This window comes from Hermetia illucens, chromosome 5 (genome assembly GCF_905115235.1).
Source record: "Hermetia illucens chromosome 5, iHerIll2.2.curated.20191125, whole genome shotgun sequence".
In the NCBI taxonomy this organism is placed as follows: Eukaryota; Metazoa; Arthropoda; class Insecta; order Diptera; family Stratiomyidae; genus Hermetia; species Hermetia illucens.
In genome coordinates, this window is record NC_051853.1 from 98253358 (window position 1) to 98281314 (window position 27957).

At 39.8% G+C, this 27957-nt stretch overlaps 1 protein-coding gene across 1 annotated transcript in view; it reads left to right on the plus strand.

Moving 5' to 3' along the window:
- The window catches only part of LOC119658172 (zinc finger protein 347-like), a 32983-nt gene that overhangs the window by 2901 nt on the left and 2125 nt on the right, over nucleotides 1-27957 (plus strand). Inside the window, exons 2-11 of the mRNA XM_038065439.1 lie at nucleotides 3094-3906; nucleotides 3963-4306; nucleotides 4362-4413; nucleotides 11005-11214; nucleotides 18122-18910; nucleotides 18988-19155; nucleotides 19212-19379; nucleotides 25265-25387; nucleotides 25443-25610; nucleotides 25698-26294. Of these exons, the coding sequence (XP_037921367.1) occupies nucleotides 3094-3906; nucleotides 3963-4306; nucleotides 4362-4413; nucleotides 11005-11214; nucleotides 18122-18910; nucleotides 18988-19155; nucleotides 19212-19379; nucleotides 25265-25387; nucleotides 25443-25610; nucleotides 25698-26294 (3432 nt within the window). The remainder of the gene's footprint in view (nucleotides 1-3093; nucleotides 3907-3962; nucleotides 4307-4361; nucleotides 4414-11004; nucleotides 11215-18121; nucleotides 18911-18987; nucleotides 19156-19211; nucleotides 19380-25264; nucleotides 25388-25442; nucleotides 25611-25697; nucleotides 26295-27957) is intronic.

The following is a 27957-nucleotide window of genomic DNA, read 5'->3' on the forward strand; positions in this document are numbered from 1 at the left end:
CTATCGGGAGGGATTCGGAGGAAGGAGGAGGAAAATTAGCGTCAGAGTAAATCACAAGATAGTTGTGGGGAGTTAGCTGAGCAGCCAGAGAATTTAATAAACGGAGGAGATAACTGGGCAGGACAGCGGGAGTTGCGAATGTGGGACCAGAAAGAAAGGTTTCACCTTTCCCGCCCTTTAGTGAGTCTTCCACGCTGGTCAAATATTCGTTTCTGGATTAACGTATTAGTGATTTGACCGAGGAGCGTAGAGATTTGAAAAAAAACTAAGTCAGCCTAGTTTCTAGAAGACAGTCTGTTTTTAACGTAGTTTTTTGTGAACTTCACTGGTGAACCAGACGGGGTAAGAGCGTAAGCACTTAGGAGAGGATGGAACGTAACAAGGAAGAAGATCAGATAAAATGGTATAGAAGGTGAAGTTCGCCTTACGAAAGTTGAATTTGGTAGGTTTGCGAGCGACAGAAGAATGGATTTGGGATATCTGAGCATCGAACTCGAGAGCGGGATGATGGGCGACAGGGGGGACGTAAAACGGAGCATGAAGGGATTGGGAAAGGCGATGTACATTACTGATTTGCCAGGAGTGAAGCCTCTTTGGTATGGGGCAATGATATTCTGGGCGTATGAGGCTATTTGACCTTGCAAGACAGTGGAAAATATCTTATAGATGGTATTCAGTAACGTGATACCTCTATAATTGCTGCACTGCGTGTTATCCCCCTGTTCATGTATGGGACAGATAATGCCTCGTTGCTAGTCGTCAGGTATTGACTCGCTATCACACACCTTGAGCATAAGTTGATGAACCCCTTGGTGTAGTTGGTCGCCTCCATATTGAACCGAGTTGTATAAGGCTTCATCCTGCTGACTTGTTGGTAAAACTTGCGCGCCAGGTGCGGTTGCTTCCTGTACTTTTCGTGTTCACAGGCCCGTGGGGGAAAACTAAAAAATACTAAATTTGTTTTTTAAATACCGAATAAATGTTTTTATATTACTCATATACCGGTATTTCGAGGACCAGTTGTCCTCTTCCTCAATGAGTTTTAGTCTGACCTACTTATGGACCAGCTTGTCTTGTGCTTAAATACTTAAATCTAGACCTTAATTGCTACCTAATTTAATTGCTTGCCTAATTAACCAAAAAAGCCCAATCTTAATGTTTCCTAAATCACGGTGAATTCTTTTATCTTCACGTATCTTGTGGATAATCAAACTTTCTAATGCTGAACGCATACGGAAGTCATTAACCTCTTTAATTACCATTAGGTCATCCCCCGTTATTGTATGTTTCTCCTCGATGATGTGTCTACCAATGATTTGAGGGCATGTGTTGGCCCCCTTATATGTTCGTTGATGTGCCTGGCTACCAATGATTTGAGGGCATGTGTTGGTTTGTTTTTCGTTTTCGTATTCTTATTTTATTTATATCCTCTTGAGGGTTTCTGATGGACAAAACCCTATTTTTCGTAAGGGACGGGAAAGCTTTTCCGAAAATGAACTTAGAAATCATAGTAATTGTCACAATTGCTTTGGACTTCTCCAATTGTTACGTTCTGTATGGCAGCTATCTGATTATTTTGAAGATACTCTAGCCATTTTGGACAAGCTTTGTCCCGAACTTGGTGGTTAGGGCTACCGCAAACCAAGCACTTTGGGCTTTTGCATGGATCATTGCATGCCGGGTTTTGCCGCATGTTAGACATCTTTGATTGGAAGCTTTGCAGTGACTGGAAGGGTGACCTAATTTTCCACATTTGCCACGTTATCGGTGTTTGGGAAATATTTCGGGGAGGTCAAATCCTTCGAAAGTAAATTTCACAGTAGTAACCGAAAGAAAGTCCTCGGGATCCTCCGGATTTTAATCGTTGCACTTTTACAACTTTTATAAGAGAGGTGAGTCCTTCAAGGATTTCCTTTTCTGGGGAGGAAGTGGGAATTCTATTTACAATACCGAAGCGGTAAACATAGTTTTGAGGAATAAATTAACCATCTAACTTCAATAATAATAATAAAGGCTCTCCCTCCTTCAACTTTTCGTTTTAGACAAAATCGTTCGCACTTTCAGCGGTGTCAAGGGTTATACGTGAACGGGAAATACCGATTTTCTTGGCGCCGATGAAACCATTTAATTTGAAATATTTAATCGTTTCGACAAAGTAGAGACCATCCTGGCTTTTTCTGGTTTCGTCTGGGCGAAAAATCTTGTCAATTAATGCTGGGAAAGACTTTTTAAGGACGCTTTCGTCGTAAGCGACTATTTGCGCGTTCCTTCGTTCCTTTCGTTTTGGGGGCCTTTTCAACAGGGGCTAAAACTTTGGGCTTCGACATCTTCGGCACTCAAAGGAGGCGGGGCGCATGACGCGATCAATCCATTTTTGGACATCTTGTTGTTTAACAGTGTTTATGACCAAAACAAAGAAGAGAGAGAGAATTTCTTCGATGAACATTAACGAGGTGTATTTGACACCACATTTGTAACTTTACTCTTCGGATCGCGATATAGACAAAATTGAGCAAAAATAATAATAATAATAATCGTTGGCGAAACAATCCATGTTGGATCAGGGCCTTGAAGTGTGTTAGAGCACTTCATTCAAGACCGTAACGGTACACTAGGAGGCAATATGGTCAGCACTGCGCTCGCCCGAGATTATTACCCTGATTTGACTCAGGTACTCATTCACAGCTGAGTCGACTGGTATCCGACGTCAAATCACGATACAAATTCCACTGCCACCAGTGAGATTTGAACCGCGACCTTCCGTACGACAGCCTTGCGCTCTAACCACTCAGCTATCCGGACACGAGAAATAATTATTAATGAATAATAACATTTCTCGACCTGCATGTAAAAATTGCTTATCGAATTTTTCAATCCATTCTTCGAAAAGATTTCCGTTCATCTATAAACCGATTCTACTAAGGTTTTGATTTACACAAAACCTTAAAAATGAGCAAAAATACTTGATATTTATTGCATTATCACGTTGTGAGCTCTTTGTTAGGTGTGCGTTCTGCTCATCGATTCCCTTCAGTGCTAAATAAATTATTCGTCCCATCTAACTTCAATTTTGTTTTGTTTCTAATATTATAGATTTTTGAAGATGATGGTCTGCCATCATCGCTTTGCGGAAATTGTTCGGAGCGCTTGAATTCAGCATATGAGTTCCAACAACAGAGTATGGCATCTGATGTACACCTGCGCACATTCGTTCACACTGTGAATACCAAGTTCGCGTCTGAAATAGGAAACTTCCAACAGAATAGTCAGCAAAATAGGGGAGATTCGATGATTTCGGAACATACAATTCACAGTACAAACGATGAAAGGGAATGTGAAGACGACCCAAATAAACAGCGAACGATGTTGGAAATAGAAGTACTGCCCGAAAATCTTGCAGATAACACAAAAATGGGAAATGAGGACGAAAGCGAAGTTATCACCCTTAATTACACATACGTTGAGCCTTTAGTAGAGCAATCCTGTGAAGAGGCAGAAAACAAGGAAGAAATGTACGTTGAAAAGTCTGCGAATTTTTCCGAGGGCAATAACGAAGAGGAAGATTTCCTAGATGAAACAATACGACCACATCCCTCCGATGCTACCCTCTGCCATATATGCAATAAAACTTTCTCTAGTCGGACGAATTTAACTCGTCATATCCTAACACATTCAGATGCTAAACCGTTTCAATGCTCGGTATGTCAGAGCGCATTTACTCAGAAAGGATCGCTAAAGCAGCACATGCTACGACATACAGGGGAAAAACCCCATACATGCACTATGTGTGGGAGGGGATTTAGTCGAAAGAGATTGCTCAGCATGCATCAAAGGATTCATACTGGCGAAAAGCCGTTCCGCTGTGAAGATTGCAATCTGTGTTTCACTGTAAAGGAAGGATTACGGGTAGCTACGTTAGCCCTAATTCATAAGGCTGTTTTTTATTCTTACTATAATTTCAGCGTCATAACATACGTAAGCATTCTAGCTATCGAGGGCAAATCTACACGTGTGAAATATGCGATAAAAAACTGCATTCGAAGTACACTTTCCGAAATCATATGTTTTTGCACAATAAGGAAGGCAAAAACAAAATAAGTTGCAAGTATTGCTGCAAATCTTTTGGTACAAAACAATCGCTGCAAACACATTTGCGAATCCATGACGAATCCGCTCATCAGAGAGAGGAGCTTTCTGCGAATAACGAAACAGAAGCAGAACCAGACGTTATCGATTCAGACCAAGAGGGTAGCGAGTCTGAAGACAGTTTCCTTTGTGAAGAATGCAACGAGGTTTTTATAAGCAGGTAAATTAATTCATTTTTAAATAATAATTTGTAATTTTAATGTTATATTATATAGGGAGGAATTTCTGAATCACCTAAAAATGCATCAGACACTCGAACAAATGACTGCAACAGATGATATTTGATTTTATAACGAATTGAGTTAATATTGCTATTATTTGTTATCTTTTATAAGGATTAAATCAATTTTCGACTTGCCATTGCTATTAATATTGTTGAAATCAATGTTAATAAATAATAAATCAATAAAAATAATAAACTGAAATAGAGTTAATTTAGATACATATGTAACAAATTGGAAACTGAACGCTCCAGATAGGAATAGCTTTTAGATACGGAAATTTTTCATATATGTCGTTAGAGCCGTCATTGTTGTGCGATACCGCCCTTGCATCCCAGGATCACAAAGAACTTGGTTCGAAGCCCTTCTACGTGTGGTTTGGTGGACCATAGTTTATGTCAGTTGGAATTGATTGTGCCATAACATTTGTAACTGCTACTACTGAAGTTGTGATACTGAATTCTTGGCAGTTATGAAGTCACTCGAGCCTAAGTCGTTTCCCGATCTTTTCTATCAGAATCCCTCTGTGTATAAGATAATAGATAGGTAGTTGATACATATAATGTGAGACAACTTTTCCAGGCTTTGTATAAAACAAAATCTTATCTTGTTAAAAACATTTTATTTGGAAATCGCTCTACCTGATGACATGAAATTTGATAAGGATCTTAAAAACATGAACCTAAAATCTGCGTGTTCCGGTGGTAGAAAGTGAGGACTTATTTCACGGTCTCAGAAGTAGTTTCTGAGCGGAAAAATAAAAAAAAAACAATGAATCTGTCCCTTTATGTTATCTGGCCCCACAATACCCTCCAGAATAATATCTGCTCAAATAAAGTTAATAATAGTATATTACTATCTTTTTTAAAAATTGAATGGAAATCCCCCTTAATACGATTATCACTAACAAAGGTATGATAGGTTAAAGTTGCCTCCTTTGTATACGTTTACCGCAACTCAAGCTATTGAATATTACATTGCCGTGAAGACTTTGATAGACTAAATGGACATACATTACGAGGTGACTACTAACGGAACAGTTACGCATTTAAATATCCTTACATAAAAACACAAAATTGTTCATACCTGAAGCGACGAATTTCCAATTGTTGACTTGGTTGTATTTTTTTTTAATCGCACACGTACTTTTCTCCAAAACGGTTAAACCGATTCAAACATAATTTGGTAGACATGTGGGAACTATGAAATCCCTTACAGTGAGTGACGTAAATGTAGGTGGTGGGGCATACATACAAAGGGATGAGGTAAATTTTTTTCGCCATATACGAGTATAGTCCTGTGGGGCATCAAATGAAAGATTTCAGTTAATACTTTCACAAGAATATTCTGTAACGTTGACGTAATTTGGAAAATGGACGGGCAAAGGATCAAAATGTGCACACTTAAAGTGAGACAAGATTTATTTTTAGAAACTACTCTACCCAAAAAAAACTTTATGAAATTGACTGAAACCCCCCTACTAAATTTTGCAGTAGAATAGGGGGCGGTATAGCACATAATATTGCCAAACTTCATAGAAATCTGGCTATTAATATTAAAGTTTTATCGTTCCAAACTTATCATTTTCCCACGAAGTTAAAATGCTGACGTCATAATTAACGAGGACAATTGACATTCGAGTGAAATACAATATTAAAGACCTAAATATGAACAAGCTATTCTTCCCCAGCCTTTTTTAAGGTTTTGTGTGAAAGGCGGGTGCAACATTTTTTTTACCGTGGGGTCTCAAATGAGAGGCTCGATTAGTACTTTTCGAACCTGGTTATACCTTGGGTATTGGGTGCAATATAAGGAAACGACCGCTCAAAATTTGAGCCCCAAAAAGTGAATCCCGTTCTCAGAACCTATCCAACCGAAAAATCTGAATTACAATGGTGCATCTATACGAAATCTAGGCCTCAAAATATACCCCATATCGTTATATGCTCAGACAAAGTTGATAGTAGCATATTACTATAGTTTGGAAATTTATCCATTAAGTTCATCCTAGAAGAACTAAATTTGGTACCAATATAGGGCATAATTCTATCAATGAGTTTGAAGGAAATCCAACTATCGCTAACAGTTTTGTTAGCGGTGAGCTTCTTCACATCTGCTAATAATGTTGAACTTCTAGTGTGAAGCGTATGAGGTTGACTATTATCAATACAGTGTTTTCCAGGGCAAATTGTTTGTGTAAATCGCTCTTTAAAAAATAGGGGACAATTGAATTTTCAACTATGTACTTACGGAACTGTTATGCACTCACATAGGGAAACCAAATCTTTTATACCTGAAGCGCATAGCTTCCGGTTTCTGAACTTGCTTTTTCCTGTTTGAATTTCAATGAGGCTATGTTTCAGCTTCATTAAATAGTCATACAAGGACTCTTTAAAAAACAATCCACTCAGATATTTGCTCAAATAATGTTAATTATAGTACATTATTATATTTGGAAAAGTTATTAGAAAATATCTTACGCATATCTTAGAAATACATATACAGTGGGTAACATCGATCTTAATATGTAGGTAATGGAGAGTTGAACTACCACCTAATCCAGTTCCTTACGAGACACGGTGAATATAGGAAGTACTTGCATCCCTTCGGATTGGATGAGTCCCCAGACTGTCCCCCATGCGTCACTAAACGCATTCGAATGAAAGGGGGTTGTTAAACGACGCCCTCAACGCAGTTATCGAACCCCATAATTTCCTGGAGAAGATGCTGAGGTCCGCAACAAATTGGAATACGATAGACGCAACAGTAACTGCGATACAGGAAAAGCTGCAGTGACTGGAACGAGTCCGGAAAGCGCGACGGGCCCGTGACCTAGTTGTGCTGGTGGAAACCAGAGCCCTCCTCGCGAAGTAATACTTCGCGGTGGTCCCGCGAGGATATGGGCAGAGAAGTTGGGGGTGGTTTTAGTGGGTAAGAATCCCATACACTGCTGCAACCTGGCGCAGCAACGTCTTTTTAAAATTTCCACCTCCACCCATAAAACAAAAATATGAAGGTAATATTGGGAAGTCCCTACTATTAAGAAAGATATATTGGGTCAAAGCCGGCCTATTCGGATAAATTCTAAGGAGTCATAAAATATCAGTATGACATTCAAATAAATCGCGTAATATTCTAAATGGATATGCACTACGAGGTATGAATGAATGGAAAGATCGTAACATTCTTAAAGCGTTGAGCTTTCGGTTTCTGAATTGTTTATTTTTCTCCTTCCTGCTCCAATTTTAGTTTGATAAAGCGAGTAGTTAGAGCCAAGGCTGTTGTACGGAAGGTCGCGGTACAAATCTCACTGGTGACGGTGGAATTTGTATCGTGATTTGACGTCGGATACCAGTCGACTCAGCTGTGAATGAGTACCTGAGTCAAATCAGGGTAATAATCTCGGGCGAGCGCAATGCTGACCACATTGCCTCCTACAGTCTACTGTAGTGTACCGTTATGGTCTTGAATGAAGTGCTCTAACACACTTCAAGGCCCTGATCCAATATGGATTGTTGCGCCAACGATTATTATTTTTATTAATTTTTTCTACACATCCAAACAGATTCACAGAGCAAACTGAAATCTATTGAATTAGCATTTTAACACCAATATAAGTACGTTAATTGGAAATTAAACGTGTCAGTATCAAAGAAGGATTTTGAAGGAAACACCAAAGGTGTTGGAGACAAGAAGTAAAGATGATTTTACATTTCTGAATTATATTAATCATATAATAAAAACTTACAATATATACGAATTTGATCAGCATTCGAAAGAGACGAAAAGAATGTCATACGTTTGATATTCTTAAACAATTTGATCACGATAAGAACTTGACACGAACTGATTCCGATGGACAGATATTATTAATGACATGTTCCAAAATTCTTCCTCGCATACCGAATCTTTATTTTCTAATAATACACATTTTTGCATAAAATGTTAGCCTGAGTGAGTTGACTAGAACAATATAGGATCGCAAATTATATATGGGAGGGACGATTGGAGCAGCTGTTGCTTATAGTTGGGTATTTTTGAACCTACTGTGGCGTGTTCCATTTTTTGCGCTATTTGGAAATATTGTACATTTCAGTCTGAGATTTTAACATTATATTTATATTTAACGATTTTTTTAGTAGGAAGCATTACTTAGACTCCCATCAAATCGCTATATTAGTTATATTTCGAATAAGTTTATATAACAAAGCTACACGACGTTAGACCGCTGAAAGTCGTTACTGGAGTTCTTCAATTGCGGAACGTGTAGCGACTCCAATTTTGATCTGAAACCAACAAGGCTATAATTTTACAATACTAACTATTTTTATAGGAATATGTAAGTAAAAATAATTAAAATTAAAAATTTTGTAGTTGTTGAAAAAATGTTCCAATTTTCATCTTTTGCGTTCACTATTATACAAAAAAATGTCGTCCATCTGCCGCTCTTTCTAGCTCTCAGTGTTGGACGAATATAAATGCCAATGAGCGGCGTCTTGCGGTAATGGGGACGAAGATGTTGCATTGCACTGGTTACGTGACACGTTTTGATCACGTCTGAAATGAGAATATCCGCGATCGATATGGGTTTGCACCAATCGTGGAAAAACTAGCAGAGAGGCGTTTTCGATGGTGTGCTCACGTAATTCACGCAAACGAGAATTCACTTACCAATATTGGTCCGAACATCGAAGTCAATGGTAAGCAACCTAAAAGCCGGCCAAAACAATGGTGGCTTGATACGCTGGATGGGGATTTAAAGGCCTCGCGATTACAACCTGATCAGGCATTTGATAAAATAAAATACGAAACCGATCACGACGAGCCAACCCCGCTTGTGAACGGGACAAAGGCTGAAGAAAAAGAAAAAGATATGAGGAGCGACTAGTGCACGACAGCTCCGTGTCACACAGTTAAAATTCCATTCTCCTCTATTTTTTACAAAGCGATTAAAATAAATTTGATGGAAACCACTGTATTGATAATAGTCAACCTTACACGCTTCACTCTGTGAGTTTAATATTATTAGCAACTGCCAAGAATGTAACCTACATCAAATATAAAAAAAGGGGAGAATTAGATTCTTCTCGAATCGAATTTTAATATTTCATTCGAATGTCAATTATGCTCGTTAATTATGTCGTCAGCATCTTATTTGTATGGCTTAGGATGCTATTGATTTGCACGAAATTGATAAGTTTGAACTGCTATAACTTTGACACTAATAGTTGGATTTTCATGAAACTTGGCATGTGTATGTACGAGGCTGTCTGTGTATGTACGAGGCTGCTGCAAAATTTAATACACCTAGGATGAACTTAAGGGGTTTTCTTAAGTCAATTTCTAAGAGTTGATAATATACTATTAGTAAATTTATTTGAGCAGATTCGGGAATGGGACATCTCTGGGTTTTCCAGTAAATTTCTAAAAGTTAGTAATATACTGTTAGTAAGTTTATTTGAGCAAATATCGGAATGGGACATATTTTGAAGCCTAGATTTCGTCTAAGCGCACCACCCTGATTTTTTTCGGATTTTTGGGTTGGATAGTTTCCGAAAATAAATCCTGTCTCACTTTAAGTGCGTACATTTTGACTCCTTACTCACGCACTTTGAAATTCACGCCAAAACTAATGCTAGTTTCGGAAAGTACAAATCGACACGTTTCATTTGATACACGACTATATCTGGTGAAAGATTTTTTTGAATCCTCCCTTTGCATGTATGGGGAGCCCCCTTTAAACTCCACCTAAATTTATGCCACTCGCTGTATGTGTGGAATTTCATAGTTCCCATCTGTCCACCAAATTTCGTTCGGATCGGTTTAGCCGTTTTTGAGAAAAGTGCGTGTGGCAGACAGACAGACATTAAATCGATTTTAATAAGGTTTTATTTTACACAAAACCTTAAAAACGGCTGGGTAGAATTAGATTTTGAACACCTAAATGGATTAGGTTGAAGCAATACACAATTAGCAGATAGCGAAGTAGAAGTAGATTTTATATCGTTCGAAAATAATAAACTTGTTCCAATAACATGTGGTGGAAGGTCATTGGTGGCGAATTAATATAACCATTAGGATTCCAAGAAAACAGATAAGGTTGTAAAGTAGAAACGGGATAAGAGGCATTCTGTATTCTGTATAGAATGATCTACAATTAAAATCAGTCTGTGACGGTCGCTTCTGTTCGGGATTTTTGCATTCATGCCTCTCCAGCGTTTTTTGTGTACGAACGGTTTTTTGTTGGACATGGATGGCGTGGTAATTTATCAGAAAACTTGTTCACTAGAAAATTATTTCGTGTTACGGTAAATGGATTTGGCATACTTGCTAATTGGGGCAACATTTTACTCTATGAACAGTTTTCAAGGCAGATAGTGAAAAAATCAAGTCAACATAAATTAGAATAGTTTGCATTGATCATTTCACTTTCCTGTTGGATCATGTTGCTTTAGCAAACCTAGAAAGAAATGAAAAACTTTCTTAGTTTCTAATGTATTGATTATATATTTTTTTGGGAATCCCCGTTCCGACCGATTTTAACTCTACTCTGCTGTGCATAGTCTACTCAACTCTATTACATTTTCAAATATGTGAACCAAGGGATTAGCCCTTCTACTGCGTGTGCCTGTCAAAGGTGTCGGAAATTGTTTTGACATTTGGTTCTGTGAAGTGGCGGACTGATTTGTCTGACTTATATGGGTTGTTTACAGATAAAATTCTAGTGAAAATGAATTTAAAAGTGGACGTTAATTTGTGCCGAGCTTGCTTGGGCTCGGAATTGATTGCCGTGCTGGATGACCAAAAAGATTTGATACAAAAATTCCAGCACACAACTCAATTGACGGTAAGGAACTCCTGATAATTTTCAATGCAAAGTCAATGTTTACGTAGTAGGAGTGGTGAAAAAGGAACTTAAAGGCTTTTAGACCTTTTCCATGAACTTTCCCCCAGTTTTCCGGTTTACAATACTTATCTACTGCAATCGTTTGAATTTTAACAGTTTCTTGTTTTTAGTACATTTCAGTATAATCCTGGGTACTGCTCTGTACTGTACGAGGGCATTTCATATTGGTAACTTTAAGTTCTCAGTTAAATATGAACGTAAGAAAAGGATTTATCCCTGAGTCGATTAACATTTAATAATACAACAACGTTTGGTCACTCACCGAAAAGCTGGTAACTGAGTTCATGTCTTCAACCAATAAATAAATAAAGTACCACGACGCCCGCACCCGTCTAGACCCTGTGGATTAGTACTCAATAGTACCAATGCACTCGCAAGCAAGACCTGTGCTAACAATGTGAACATTTGCACCCTTAAAAAGGGTGCATCCTGACTTCAAAATTCCTCCAAAATCTGCACCCCGTGATGCGATAAACTTCCAGTTTATGCTGCTGAAAGCAAGTTTTCCCCATGATTTCTTAATCATTTTTTCCCTGCTTCAGGCAACTGTTTGTCAGTCCCACGTGACTCTTTGCAATGAGCCACTTGATTGCTGCAATCCATGTTTTCGCTGTTAAACCGCTAGCTAGTTCAAGATATCCAATAATACGGTAAAAGGTAGTATCGGTCCCAGAACGAAAACATGCATTGGTAACCACCATGGAGCATAAAAGCTGGGAAGTGCCTGTTGCCAAAGAATATCTCCACCTCCATGTGGTGACCGCATTCATTCTTAACGGGAAGCTATAGGCGTAGAAGGGTGAAGGTGAGTCTCCCGCGGTAAGAACGGGAAAAATTGCAACAACTATGGAAGAGTAGTTGTTGGCTGGGGGTTGTGTAGGGCCGACGGCCTGACACGAACAATGATTGTTACGAAGCCACAAAAGGAGTCTCGGACTGTATGGACCTTACAATTGCGGCCATCGAGTAAACCGTATGCTCCGAATAGGCTCCACTCCATTGTCAGTCAAAAAATTAAACCGGCTGTTACTGGTTTTGAAAAACTAAGCGTCCATGTGCTCTGCGCTTGTGAGGCGAATTTTTAAATATAAGCCTCATTAACATTCACACCCCTAGAGAAGGAAGCTACAGTGGAACAGGGCTACCTTCTACGAGGTAATAGAACGGAACCTTGAAGCCTGTTCCAAATAGGATATCAAAATTATGGAGATTTTAACAGCATAGAAGGGACGGAATCCGTATTCAGACGATATGTTGACTCTCGTAGCTTACATAAAAAGACATATAATAACGGACTGTAGATTATCCATTTATCAGTGTCGTACGAAATGGTAGTTAGAAGTACCTGGTTTACGCTGGAAGCGGCCCACAAACAAACGTGGACCTCTCCACACGAGATAACTTTTAACCAAATTGGCCACGTGTTATGTGAACATCGCCACCTTCCAGCCTTGATGAATGTCAGAATAAACTTTTAAGGGCGCCAATATAGAATCGGAACACATGTTGCTCCGGGCTCGAATAACAACCCTTCGTAGAATCCCCTATAACAATCAGGTGGCAGTGAACAACCACATAAGATACATAAGAATGGGTAGATCACTCAGTACAGCAATTATAGGGGTATCGCGGTTGGAATATAGCCATAAATTGCACCATTTTTTCATCGATTTGAAGATGACTAAATTGATAACACTGACTAGGCTGACCAATGTGCCAGGCTCGGCAAAAGCGTCATGATCACTTCCGAGACCATTCAACATCAACAATGGTCTAAGTAATGAGGATGGCCTATCATCCATTCTTATGGTTCTGGCTCTGGAAAAACTGATCCATGGTGTTGATGTAAATAGGAGAGGCGCCATCCATTCACATCCACCCAACTGCTTACCTATGCTGACGATATCGATATTATGGGAAGGAAAACGGGAGATATACAAACTGCCTTCATCCAGATCGAGCAGGCGGTCCCAGATCTTAGGCTGCACATTAACGTCAGCATCAAAAATGAAAGAAACAACAATAAATGGTACTGATCAACTGAGAACAATAAAGAGAATACAATTTTGAGATCGTTGATAATTTCTATTGCCTTTTACCGTTTAACTTGTGGGTCAAATTGGTGTGGGAGTTATGGAAAACTCAGAAAATCCACTGACTGCGGTGTATGTAATTGAAAAGGTAACTAACACGGATCGTTTGGTGGCGGAGGAATATTGAGTTGAGTCTCAAATGATTCCGCAAGGACTTGCGCTTTTTTAGCATTATTGCCGAGAGGTTCTCGGGTCTTAGTAAGAACGAAGTTTCGGAACAAGTGTACATTCATCAGCCTGTTTACATTATGAAAGATATGCTCGGGTTTTATGTCTGCCACTTTTTATTTCGAAAATTTGCCTTAATTTGCTTGATACTCATACTCAAGCATTAATTTGGGGAAGCAAAACTTGGTATTCTGCATTGACTTTATTTCCATATATGTGAAAAGTTTGTTTGAGGTTCTTGCGTACTATTTCTCTAACTTTCATGTGTAGGATATCATGGGGTAGAGAGTTATATTTGAACTCATCGAGCTTTATCAGGGTGCCATTTCTGCGTGTATAATTGATCTTCAATGGCACGGTTGTTTCTCGATAAGAAGTAAAAATGGGTTCCAGCAGATCGTTGTGTGTCCCTACCCGGTTTCGTAAGTTAAAACTTCCCTTTGATAGCACTTTGATGAGGTCGTGCTAGAGTGTTTTACGCTTTCTTGAGTGTGTCTCTGCCAGTCAAAACTTCATCCACGTAGAAGTCCTTTTTTAGGACTCGACAAGCTTCAGGATGAAACAATATTCCGTCGTCTGCTGGTCGATGTAAAGACCGAATTGCTAAGGAGCGCCAAGAATGCTAAACGTTACTATGGTTAATTTGAAGGCTTTAAGAAAGTTCCATTGGATGGATTCTGTACACTATTCGCTGAAAATCTTGATCCTGAGGGTGCATCAGTACCTGCCTTCTCCACATCAGCTTTCATCATATGCCGATATGTTCTCCACTTCACCAATTTCCCGAATGATGCTGTTCTGGATACTTGGACCGATGAGCAACGATTCTTCTGACACTGTTGTCTGAAGCACGCATTGAACACAACTCGAAATTTTGCAGTTGTACTATACCCTTTGCTTACAGCGTGATGGGGCAATTAGTAATTAAGGTTTGAAAGTCAGTGCTGTTTCGGCACTTCCACCATATGATCGAGGCTCAGGTATTCTTTCATGAATGCTAGGTACTGATCACTTAAGGCTTTGCCGTTGGTCAAGGCCGTCCCAGAATTGCCTGGCTTGGTGGCCGCTTTTTTCGGAAGTTGTAGGCGGTTTGCTTGATACTTCGCTGATTTCCCTTAACAGAATGGTTAGGAAACAAGTCTGGCAAAATCATCCGAATTTGGTCTTCATTGCACAAGGAGATCCCCTTTTAAATCCTGGCAACATGATTTCACCGTAAGTATCACCTCTTAGCAGAGTATCGACCCGCACGTGGGGTCAGCTAAGCTTTCGCCGGACAGTGGTTTCATTCATGACCAGACTGCTGGTCATATGTTGTAGTACTTCAGCTGATACGTTGATTATGGATTCCTCGCCCTTCGTCCTCATAACCAAATCCACACTGCCTTTAGTTTGCATTCTAGCATTTGCTCTCTTGCCTTCTGCACCTTTGTAAATTGCCTTCGTAATCCTAATAACTGAGCAACTTTCATCATCATCATCTTTTTTGATTCGCAATCTACCAGCCCTTAGCGTGACCATATCGCCCGACTCTCGAACCGGCGCTAGTAGTGTTTGGGACTCGGTTCTATGTCAGCCAACGATGGTTTGGCTTCGGCTGCCAACTTTTTACTGTGAAGTAAATAATGGTGTTTTTTGAACATGTTCGACACCTCCCCGTCGATGGGCCCTGATACATGCAAAAGGGGATGTAATTTTTCCCCAAATGTGTCCGGATGGCGCAAGTCGTTAGAGCGCTGGGCTGTCGTAGCAGAAGGCGGCGGTTCAAATCTCACTGGTGGCAGGGAGATTTGTTACCGTGGCTGTATGTCGGATACCAGTCGATTTAGCTGTGAATGAGTACCTGAGTCAAATCATGGTAATAATATCGGGCGAGCGCAATGCTGACCATATTGCCTCATACAGTCTACTGTAGTGTACCGTAACGGTCTTGAATAAAGTGCTCTAACACACTTGAAGGCCCTAATCCAATATGGTTTGTTGCGCCAACGAGTATTATTATGATTAAATATAGTCATGTAGGGCATCAAATGAAAGGTCTCGATCAGAAGTTTCAGAAGCCGGTCTTAATTTGGGCATTTGAGAAAGTGATTATTTTTTTAACGGGGAAATTCTCAGAAATTACTCAACCGAAAAATCTGAAAAAATCAAGAGGGTGCCATTATATAGTGCCTAGGCTCCGAAATACCCTCCTTACCGATACCTGTTCAAATAAAGTTAATAATACTACTATAATTTTCAGTTATTGTCTGCAGAACCCCCTTAGATTCACCCTAGCACCACGAAATTTTGCAGCAATGTAGGCTATGATATAGAGCACGATCTTGCCAAGTCTGGTGAAAATCGCATAATTACAACCAAAGTTATAATAGGTCAATATTGTCACTTTTTGCAAATTCAAGACTTTGAGTTTTAATATCACTTGAAAGTGGATATTCTCACATAATATATGCATATATTAGTGCTACGTAGTAATGGGACAATACACACTCAATTGTCTTTATAAAAGTAATACACAAAACCTTTCATACCTGAAGCATCCAGCTTCCGGTTTCCCGACTTGTTTAAAATTTGTTTATCTGTTTTCTGACTTATTGTTGTTTTCTAACTTATAACTTCTGGCCACGTAGTGTAATTTTCTCGGCTTTTTCAAAAACTGGAATATCCTATTGCTTTTGTTTAGTCGCTGGTAGATAGCAGTTCTGACTTCATGACAGGTACTTTCAGGGTGGTGTATTTTCACCACGTGGACTTCATTGTTCACTCGCCCCACCACGATCCAAGAGACTTGTTGCCTTTCCTTATTATGTGACCTATCCACGGCCACTTCCGCCTTATCGACATGTTCACGGGTTTTCGACCTGTACGCCAAATAAATTGTTCATTAGTTATTGTCTTAGGCGAGAATATCCTGATGACACGAAGCAGACATGCATCTATGAACTCTTGGTGCTTTTGAGTAACAGTGAGTAGCACTGACTTTCAATGTACTACTTTCATGTAGTAACATAGGGAGAAGGCTGGCGCGAAACAGTTTCAACTTGATGTTAGTGTTGAGATAGGCATATTTTCTAATTTTGGACAAAACTGTGAAGACGGATAAGTATTGTTAACGTGTCAAGAGACATTAAGTTTGATACCGACGTCAGCAGAAACAATGCTTGCTAGATATACAAATTGATCAACGCCTTCTGTGTGAAGGGCGTAGTCAAGGTGTTTGAAGAACACGATAATGAGAAGAAAAAATATCGGTGGCAAGGTGCACCACTGGCGGACTCCGCTTTTGATTTCAAATTCCTCCGATATTCTACTTCGGTACAAGACCCGACATTTTGGGTCATCATGTTCTTCTGATGACAGCTATTAGTTTATATATATACACTTCTCGTTGTCGTTTTCGAATTCGATGAAGAACGGTGGAGTGGTCTAAACTCCACACACTGTTCCGAAATGATGGAATGGTCTTAATGTGGTCGGGATAAGAGCATCTAGAACGAAACCAGCCTACTCTCTTCCGATCAAGCCTTCGAGATGTTCTTTGATGCCTTTCAGGATGATTTTAGCTAATATCTTTGCGACCGCATCATACCTATCATCCTCTTCATCTACTCATTAGAAAAGATCTCAGATTCCCAAGATTTGCGAGTTAGTGTAAGTAAGTAAGTAACTGTAAGACTGGTAGCTTTATTTCATTTGAATGCGTTGATGGCAGAAATAATTTTGTTTCTGTTGGGAGGAGCAATCCCGATTCGCATGTTACGATGGTTTGCCATGTCATCGACAAGAGGCAGAATTTCATCGGATGTTATACGGTTGAGAATCGTAGTAAAGTGATCCTTACGGGATTATCGAAAGACGTGCGCCTACCTGCAAGTTTTTCCGTGGTACGAAATCGTGGCGATTTACGCCAGCTTCTGCTGCTCTCACCAACGCAATGGTGGAATTCTTTTTGTCTCGACGTACATTATGCTTCACTTCTTGTACTTTCTCAAAGTAATGAAGTTCAAGCGCATCGCGCTCATCCTCGCTCGAAGCTGTCAAGAGAACTTCTTAGCTCATTACGTTCATCGATCTGCTTAAACGTCTCCGCAGTCAGCCAGGTCTTGTAACGTCGTTTTCGGACGTGGCCGACAACTTAATCCGCACTATAGAAAAACGCATTTTTGTAGGCGGCCCAGTGCTGATGGGGTGAGTTGTTTAAAATGTGTGCCACTGGGTTACAAAAATTAAGATCTTAATATATTTTTATAAATTATTGTTTGTTGGAATTATCAAAGTTATATCGCTTTATCATTCAATAATCCGTGAAAAATTAATATTTGAAATGAGTAATGCTAGAATAAGTTCGGAAAAAAGTGATCGGAAACTGTAAAGTTACTCTTCAAATGGTTAGAATTCTGTAAAGTTATCCCAGCAATATAGACCCTAACTTGCTACTTTATTTGCTACTCCGTGTTTAGTTTCAAATATATAACATATATAAGAGTGATACATCCAACAACCCTACACTCAAATACACTCAAAATTCGTTTTTAAACAATTAGCTTTACACGTGGTTGATTTAATTTCTGCAATTATTCTTTCAGATTGAAAGCAATGATCCATTTAATTTATGTAAACGGTGCGTGACACGTCTGAAAGTTGCTTACGACTTTCGCCGTGAATGCTTGGTTTCTGCTTCTTATTTTGAGCATCTGCGAGCATGTATTAACAAAATGAATGCAGAATTGGAAGAAGTAGTGAATTCTGCGGTGACAACAAAGATGGCTTTTGCCAACGATGAAATGAAACTGTTACTCGAAGCTGGATACAAACCTGACGATATTGTTGTTGTATTTGAAGAACCGAATTCTACACAAACTAAGAGCGAACAAGTCACTCAAGAGTCAGCAGGAAATGTAGGTGAAAAGCAACAAGTTTGTGAAATTGTTGATACGGTGGGCTTTATTAGTAAAGAAGAAGACGACGATGAGGAACACCATTATGAAGAAGATTTTCATATGGAGGAAGTTGGCTCGATGTCTCCTAAGCCTGAATGTATTGAATACATTGAAACTGTAAAATCATCTTACATGTGTTTAGAATGTAATAAGGAGTTCAGTACAAAGGAAGCTTTAACGAATCATATGGCAACACATGATGAAAATGTTAACCCATTAGAAAATAGTAGTTGCGAAGGGAAGTTACCTGAGAAAGATAATATGGAGGCTCAAATTCTTGCCGAAACTGTTCAGAGTGAATATATGTGTGACGTTTGTGGCAAGGCTTATGAAAATGAAGATTCTCTAGCCTGCCATATGGAAACGCATCAGGACAAAACAGCACACGAATGTGAAATATGTAAAAAAAAATTCAGTTCAAAGGATAAACTGATGGTAAATGGTTATCTTGCAATATATGCATGTTGGTACTTTATTACTAAACTTAAATGGAAAATTCTATTTCTATTCAGCAACACTTGACCATACATTCTCGCAGTCAACCGTATAAGTGCAAGGTTTGCGACAAATATTTTATCCAAAGCTATTCTCTTGTTTATCATATGAGAACCCATACAGGAGAAAGACCATTTGCGTGCGATAAATGTGGAGCCAGCTTTCGTCAAAAAGGTAGTCTAAAGGTAAGATGAATTTCTTAGTTTTTGGTCTCTGTGAAATATTATTTTGTCTTTTTAAGCAACATATATTAATTCATACGGGTGAGCGGCCTTACAAGTGCAGTGTTTGCGATCGAGGATTTACACAGAGCCATTCGCTCACCTTTCATATGAGACGCCACACAGGAGAAAAACCGTTTATATGTGATAAGTGCGGAAACCGTTTTCGTCAAAAGGAAGCACTGAAGGTTAGTTTTTGGGTAGAAATAAGCAATATTTTTGCAGGTAAATTATCTTAATTATGGCCTTACAGTAAAGTTGACTTGTTTGCCGTCATATTGGTAGAAAATTATTTATAACTGAAGTTTTTCATGTACCAAGGAAATGGAACATCTTATCATATAACAGGAATTTTCACGTATTCTAAGCAGTCCTTAGGCAGAACCTAGAGGAATAAATGCATTTTAACTTTCTCTTTCTAGGCATTTATGATTTAAAAATGCGATTTTATCTTCCTGTAAGATACATAATTATTCCTATTCTGTATGTGAAGAGAAATATCTTGTTCGATGACCACTGCAGATTTAAAAATAGTCAAAAAAATATCTTCTCCAGGCTTAACGATGATACAGTAATAATATTTTACCGAAACAATGCATGGAAATCGACGTGGCATTATCCCTCAAAGGTAGAGAATCTCATAGAGTCCAGAAGGATAAATCTTTAGGGGAATGTCTGAGTCAATATAATTTCAATTAACTCGCTATATCGGTGCATGGATCATATTTAAATAGATGCATGCGAAGGTGGAAGTAGAAATGTCATATATATTAGGCCATGCATTCGAGGATTTATTTGAAGTTGCCGAGAATTTTAGCACAGCCAAAAACATATAACTGATGATGGCTATGCGTGGTTGACGCATTATTCCCCCAAGATGGTTTTACAATCATTATTTTATAGTCCTTTTGTGTGGCGAAGCGATGCTAGGCGCCCGTCCCGCTAACGGCCGGAAAGAGAGTGGACAGCCACAAGGTGGGTGGAAAGCGGGAACCGGCTAGTCGAACGATATCCGGCAGACAGTTCTCCAGAGAGTTATTTTTTGGTTTTTTTTCTTACGTGCGTTTTACAAAGTGCCGAGCTACGCTTCGATACTTTGCCCTGAGGAAAGTGTCATAAAAAAATTTTCCAACATTTGTTTTCCCAGTCAATATACAAAAATTGAGTTCCTATTTATTATTCTCACCCGTACGTACTGAAATAGGTTTTTCAAATATGTCTCAAGCCAAAGTAAATCTCCGCATACTAGCAGATTTTATAATCACATCTGATTAAAGTTCTTAAAAAATAAGTATATTTTAAAGTTTTAAAGTAAAATAACTAAGTAATAGCATTTCACTAAAGTGGCGGTTCCAACAATGAATCATCGAAAACTGCGTACCAAATTTTCTATCGAATTAAATTAACATCGTTGCCGATAAATGGAGTGAAGGAGTTTGGCGTTATGCAGCATGAAGTGTTCGAACACATCAACAAGTCTATCGAATTTTTTCGACGTTGCATGTCGCTAGGGCTTACTACCAGAGCCCAATTCCTACTGAAGATAGCACTTTGCACACTTTTCTGACACTTCGAGTTCACATGGGTGACTTTTGACCTGTGCAATGCTTCGAAAACCTTCCGGAGATTCATCCATTTTGCACTACGAAACTTAGCCTTCAGTTTCGTCTATTTGGATAACACTGTGGTCGCATCTTCCACCGAATCTGAGCATTTGGCACATCTCGAGTGCATTTTCGCCTGCTTGTCAATAGCCTCATTCTTAACGTTAAAAAGTGCAGATTTCTCCTTGACGGTATACAGCCATACCCAGACAAGGTGCAAGCGGCCACGAGCTTTCCATTACCAAAGACGATAAAAGACCTTAGAAGGATCTTGAGTATGGTAAACGTCTACCGTCGTTTCTTGCCCAAAGCCATTCAACACTAAGCCTTACTGTCTGGTCCTAATATTAAAGAATTCATTTTCTCTTGAAGGCCCAAAAGGATGATGCGGTGCTTCAGCGCCTGCTGTGAGATCTCCGAAAAGGGACCTAGGCCATATATGCAGACTGTTTTCCGGTGTGTTGCTCGGTGTAGGATCTTGCGCATCCCGGCAATCGAACCGAAAATAATTCCGGCGGTCCATGAACAAGAATATGAATTTTTGGGCCAGAGAGTGAATTGCATTCCAAATTGAACGTCCCTAGGCATGCTAGGAAGAAAGTAGATGTATTCTCTTAGTTTCTTTACGAGGCTCGCGCGTCTAGAAAATATTGGCTTGAGGCAATGCCTCTGAAGGACATTACAGCACAATCAGGGAATCAGGGAATTCGAATTTACTCTCCTCTCAGCGCTCGGCAAACTCCTTGGATTCAAACGGGCAAACGCATACCATTCGTAGTCCAATCGGATACTGGAACGTTGGCATCGGATGCTCGAAGGCAGTCAATATAGCGCATTACGAGCCGTTCTGATTGCAGTTATTGCCTTTCGTTGTGCTTGGCTTTCTTTCGACCGTCCGCGAGGAGTTTGCTGTTAGCCCTGCTGAGCTGGTGTACGGGGAGCCCCTATGGCTCCCAGGTGGCGTGGTTTTCGGCAAGAGAGACGCACCTGCTGCGTGAGGCTGTCCCTAAATAGAAGTCGCCTCCGTCATCTCGTTACGCGTAGTTAGCGGTCCACAACCCTAGGGATACTGAATTCTGCACTCACGTTCTGGTGAGGACTGATGCCACCTGGAAGCTGCTTCAGCCACCATACGAGGATCCTTATAAGGTTCTCGAACATGGGAAACACGCGTTAATTTTGGTCGTCGGTGGCAAGGCTAAGACTGTCTCCTTGGACAGGCTGAAACTTTTCTTGTAAGTGACTTTTGCCACTAGAAAGGAGCGTGAACGACTCGTACATCTTGATGTCCGCCAGTCGACCACGGTCGAATAGCCCCATCACGGGTTATATCGCCTAAAAACCCCGGTTTGAGCTAGAAGCGGAGTACTGGGGCGAACCGATGCAATCCATGACACTGGCCGTGCCAACTACCGAAAAGCCGGTGGAAAAACGGGACCCGGTCATCCGAGCGGCACCCGGCAGAGAGTATTTTTTCTTCTTCTTACGTGCGTTTTACAAAGTGCTGAGCTGAGCTTCAATAGTTGCCCCTGTGAAAAGTGTCATAAAATAGTTTTCTAATTTTTATTTTTCCAATCAATCAGACTAATATGTATAGAAAAATTGAGTTCCTATTTAACTTTTTCACTCGCACGTACTGAAATAGGCTTTTCAAATATTTCTCAAGTCAAGCTCTTAAAATAATAAATAAATATTAAATATTCACTAAATTGCTGTAGAAAATCGAAAATTTGTTTTTCATTCCAAATAGATACTATATTTACTATTGGTAGGCAGTATTCAAATCGAGTCCCACTGTACGATCCGTGGGACTTCATTAATTCCAATTCTATATGACTTTTTTGGCGTTCCTGTCATTAATTTGGTGGCTTTTCATTTGTTCCCAAATATTACCAAATTTCTAAATAGAATTCACTACGTTTCCCCAGTAATTGTATAATAATAGATAAAAAGGTACGACAAGCACTCCTCGAGACCTGCCAAAAATGCGTTGTTAGTGAGTTTGTTTCGCCCACAAAGCCTTGCCACTAATTCTTTATTCGGTAAAACAAGACAATACAAGAAGCCGCTGTGCTACTTCTGCTTCAGGGGCATCGCAATAACTATTCTTAGTTAACCAAAGATTGTACAAAGATATTCTACGCCTTTGTACAAGCAACAATATGAAATCGAAGCTCTAACTAAGTTTGTCTTGAGAATTAGGATGCATTTATCGGAAGCCTATTCTTTGTAGTATTTTAAACTGCATTCAAAGAAGTCTGAGAATCTGTTTCATAGTTGGGAAATTCGGGTCAAAATAAACGGAAACTGTACCCATTATTTAAAACTGTTTCAAAGGTATTATCAAACTTATCATTATCACAGAAAGTTCATTCAAATATGAATGTAACATTGTAACATTTTTCATTTGCAAGATTCATTACCTCGGCGTTCGTCGGTGCTGGATAAAAAATACCACGGAAGCAATAAAAATTATTACCCATTAAAACAGCGAAAGATTGTTCTACCATTTTGAAAGCTTGGAGTTTAATATTTCCGCATGAATATCTACAAAAAATTGTCGATTATACCAAAATTTATATTGAAAGTAAGAGGCGTAGTTATTCAACATGGATTGCGAAATTCTCACTTCAAAATGAAAAACATGTTGGCGCAGACTTGTCACTTGATGGTGACTATTTCACTCAAATGCTTACGTTTTGATAATATGCACCCGGCCGAAGAATTAACAACGAAGTATAAATTTACAACTGTTACTGGTTTGGTAGGTTTCCACTTTTCTATGATTTGCTGAAAGATTATGTTCTGGCCAAATCGCGAATTTTGAAAAAAAATGGTTTAAATTAATACATTATTCAATCCTCATAAAAATTTAAATATTCCCAGCTCTTTATTTGGGTTCCAAAAAAGGCACTTTGATCTTGTATATGTCAAAGAAAAGGTCAGTAATGCTGTTTACCTCTCTATGCTTCATGACCGTATATAAGATTCTGGTGAATCGGAGAAAGCGGGAATTATTCTAGATTTTAACCGAAATAAGTGGCATATAAGCATACCAGCATATTCCAGGCGGAAATATCCGCCATATATAGATGTGCCATATTTAACCTCGAAAGGAACTATAGGGGGCAAAATATTGCCACTCTAACCAACAGTCAAGCGAAGCTACCAGTTTGGAATTTGAATGCCTTAACAGACTGAACACATTCGGCTCGCTTAATAAGGTCTGAATACTCTGGGTTCCATACCAAATTGGGTTGGAAGGCAATTAAATAGCTGGAAAGGAAAGGAGCAAAGACGCCGCTATATGGGCAGAGCCATTTTATGAATTTGAAAATGGGTAAAAACGAACGAAAACGGCTGACTGAACTGTACTGGAAGAACTTAACAAGAAGGGAACAGTCCAAGGTGCTTAAGGGGGATACGAACCCAAACGGTCGAAAGATCGAAATTCTCACTGGTCACTGTAGCCTGAACTATCATCTGGGGAAACTAGGGATATCTACGGACACTGTCTCCAAATTCTGTGAGAAGGGTGATGAAGTCTCTACACATGTTCTGTGACAGTGTCCGGTATTTGTGTAACGTAGGTTGAGGTACCTGGGAGAATACCAGATATCGGATTGCGTAGGGAACATAACAAAGTTCCTGTCGATTATAGGCTTAAACGACATACTACCTATAGTTAATAGGTATTCCAAGTAAAGGGGCACAATAGTTCTTTTAGGACGGAGTGCGACATCCCTTGCTAATATTATTATTATTAACTGGCGTATTGGATGAGCAAATCGACTATACGTTCACCACCCTCATTGCGCGCTCCTAACCCCTTTCCCTCATGGCACCTGTGTGCCGGCTACCAAAATAGAGAAGTTATAGCCATTTTTACCACTGTTCTATGTCACAGTTTTTGGCACCAAACTATCGGATTTCTTGTGGAGCGGAGATATTAGTGCGCCTTCTAACAAGGGCTCCTGTGAATTCCTCGGTCTTTCCAATCAAGGTGCCAATATTTAGCGCGCAGACGCGTATTTGATTTGCTCGGACTAATTTACTTACGTCCTGACGCTCATTTTCGATAGGCCCGGGGCTCGTCCTGCCGCGTTGACTGAGGTGAACGCACTAGAATTTCTCCCAGGCTTATGACTCAACACGATCATTTTGTGTTAATAAAATTGAATGCATTTTCTTGGTCGGTCTGTTACGGGATCTCACCGAGGGAGATTATGTAGGATTTAGCATAGTTGAATAACTCCAGCTATAATTTATTTATCTCGTTCCCTGATGTCAGCATTTTATTTTTGTTTTACTCAGGATATTGCAAAGTACGTTGCCTCAAACCTTCCTCCTTTATCTGGGCTTGGGACCAGCATGCTATGTAAATACATGGTGGTGTTATTATGCGCTTTCACACAGATACTTAGATCACTTTCATTTTTAATCAAATTTATCATTCTAATCCTTGGCAGCACCATATGCGAGTTCATATGGAAGGCAGAATTACCCGAGCTCGTAAAATTCAACCCAGCAGTGACAAATGTTTTACATGCGAGTTATGTGGCGCAGTTTTTAATCGTTTGGCTATTTTGAAAGTAAGTATTCAGTGGCATGAAAAGTATAACATTTGTCTCAAGTAATACTTTACAGCAACACATGTATATCCATACGGGGGAACGACCTTATACTTGTGATGTATGTGGTAGAGGTTTTACGCAAAGTCACTCTCTTACTTTCCATGCTAGACGACATACAGGCGAGAAACCATTTACATGTGAAAAATGTGGTGCAATGTTTCGTCATTCAATTGGATTGAAGGTATTTTTTCAGTTTTCAAATTTCAATTTAAGAATTTCGTTGCATTATTAAATTTTAAGAGTGTCATATTATTTTTTTCTTTTATAGCGACATTTATTTTCAAAACACTCAGATGTAACTACACCAGTTCGTCAAACAGTGTTTTCATGTGAAATTTGTGACGAAAAGTTTTCATCGAAAGAAAAACTAGATGAACATGCGCAGCACCATTTGGATGGAGAACCTGAAATGGAATCAAATCAAGCAGAACAAAATGGAGAAGAAGAAAACGACAAGGAAGAAGCCGAATTTAGCAAGGAATCACTCCAAATTGAATGCCTGGATGAGCAAATGGAAGACGTAAACCCGTTAGCTGAAGTAGAGGCAAAACCAGAAATTCATCTATATTCCTGTACACAATGTGATGCTGGATTCGATACACAAGGAATGTTCACAAAACATATGCAAGAACACGATGTAAAACCATATACTTGTGATGTATGTGGAAATGGCTTTACACAGAATGGTTCTTTGAAGCAGCATATGTTTATTCACACGGGGGAACGTCCGTACAAATGTGATATTTGCGGAAGAGGGTTCACCCAAAGCAAATCTCTCACATTTCACATGAGGCGACATACAGGCGAGAAACCATTTCAGTGTGAGCAATGTGATTTGAGTTTTCGTGTAAGGGATGCGTTGAAGGTAGGTGCAAGAAACTGTTTTGAAATTGTTAATGAATGTAGCTAAGAATGGAAATAACTTAACATATGATTAGCCCTGTGAGTTGGGAATTAAAAATACACTGAAAGTGTTCCTTGCTTGTCGTAAAACGCGACTAAAAGGGATATACATTTTTGGGCTAGCAACCTGCAAATAAACCGAAACGTTAACCACACCTCGAATAGGAACTGATCTCACGACCTTCCGCTATCGAAAGCGCACGCTCGCTTCTCCAATTCGAGTGAGACTTCCAACGATATAAGCTGGAAATTCTAGGCCTCTCAACTCGCACAGGTGGCAAGAGGGATTTGTATTGTGACTAAATGTCGGATATCAGTCGACTCAGCTGGGAATGAGTACCTGAGTGAAATGAGGATAATAATCTCTGGTGAGGGCAATGCAGACCACATTGCCTCCTATAGTATACTGCAGTGTACCGTTACGTTTTTTAATGAAGTGCTCTAACACGCTTCAAGGCCTGATCCAATTGGATTGTCGCGCCAAGGATTATTATTCTGGAGCTAAGCGAAGTAGTATGGTGGGACCCTGGAGAGTACTTCTCTGCCTCTTGCGGCAATGTGTTTTTGTACTCTGCTGAGTGACTGCCACAATAGAAAAGTTTACAGCTAATTTTACTGCGTTCGTACTTTATGTCGCAGAGAGAGCATAAACCGCAAATATCAATGCGGCTCTTTCGAAAGATTCTTACGAATTGCTCCATCTTTAGTGTGCAGACACGTATTTGTTTTGCTCCGACTAATTTGCTTATGTCTTATGCTGTCTACACGTCAAGAACGCTTGCTGATTCCTTGAAAAAACCAGGACCTGCCTTGTCGACGAGAGGCTTTACGGCAAGACTTTACCAGATGTTATACGGTTCAGAATTGTGGTGAAATGCTTCTTCAACTTTTTCAGCTGCTCATCACCGTTAATTTAGAGCCAACCATCCTCGACCTGTAAGTTCCGGGTATTTCGTACCATATCGCAGTTTCAACGTGACACGCTCGTCATCACTCGTGGCGATTAATAGAGTCTTCCATCCTTTTCGTTCATCGCTCTGCTTCCAAAATTCCGCAGTCAGCCGAATCCTGTGACGAACGAGAGTGAGTGAAACGAGCATTGTTAATGACGCCAGATGGATTATTCAAGCTATCTGCCCTCCGATTACGGCAATGACCTTTGGCTATCAAAAACGGACTATGATTAGTTTCCGGAATGCGCGCACGCTCCGTGACAACGGTAGCGGGTGTCTTCAGAATGCTCGCTTTCTCCAACTTGAGCGGGAATTCCAGCGATATAAGATGGACATTCTGGGTTTTAACGAAGTAAGATGATGGAACCCTGGAGAGTACTCCTCTCCCTTTGGTGGCAATGTACTTTTGTACTCTGGCAAACCAAGTGGTAGCAAACGCGAATCCGCAAAGCCCGCTCTCTTAACCTGGGAGCAAGCTCCTGATAGACCCTTAACTGCAAGATTTCGGTCCAGGTTAAAGAACATCACATTTGTACAATCCTACGCACCGACGGAGGCTTCTGCTATAGTGGAGAAGAGTGCTTTCTACGAGCAATTAAACGTACTTCACGGAAAGCTTCCTAATGGTGGTATTGTGCTCGTGACGGGTGATCTGAATGCCAAAGTGCTCGG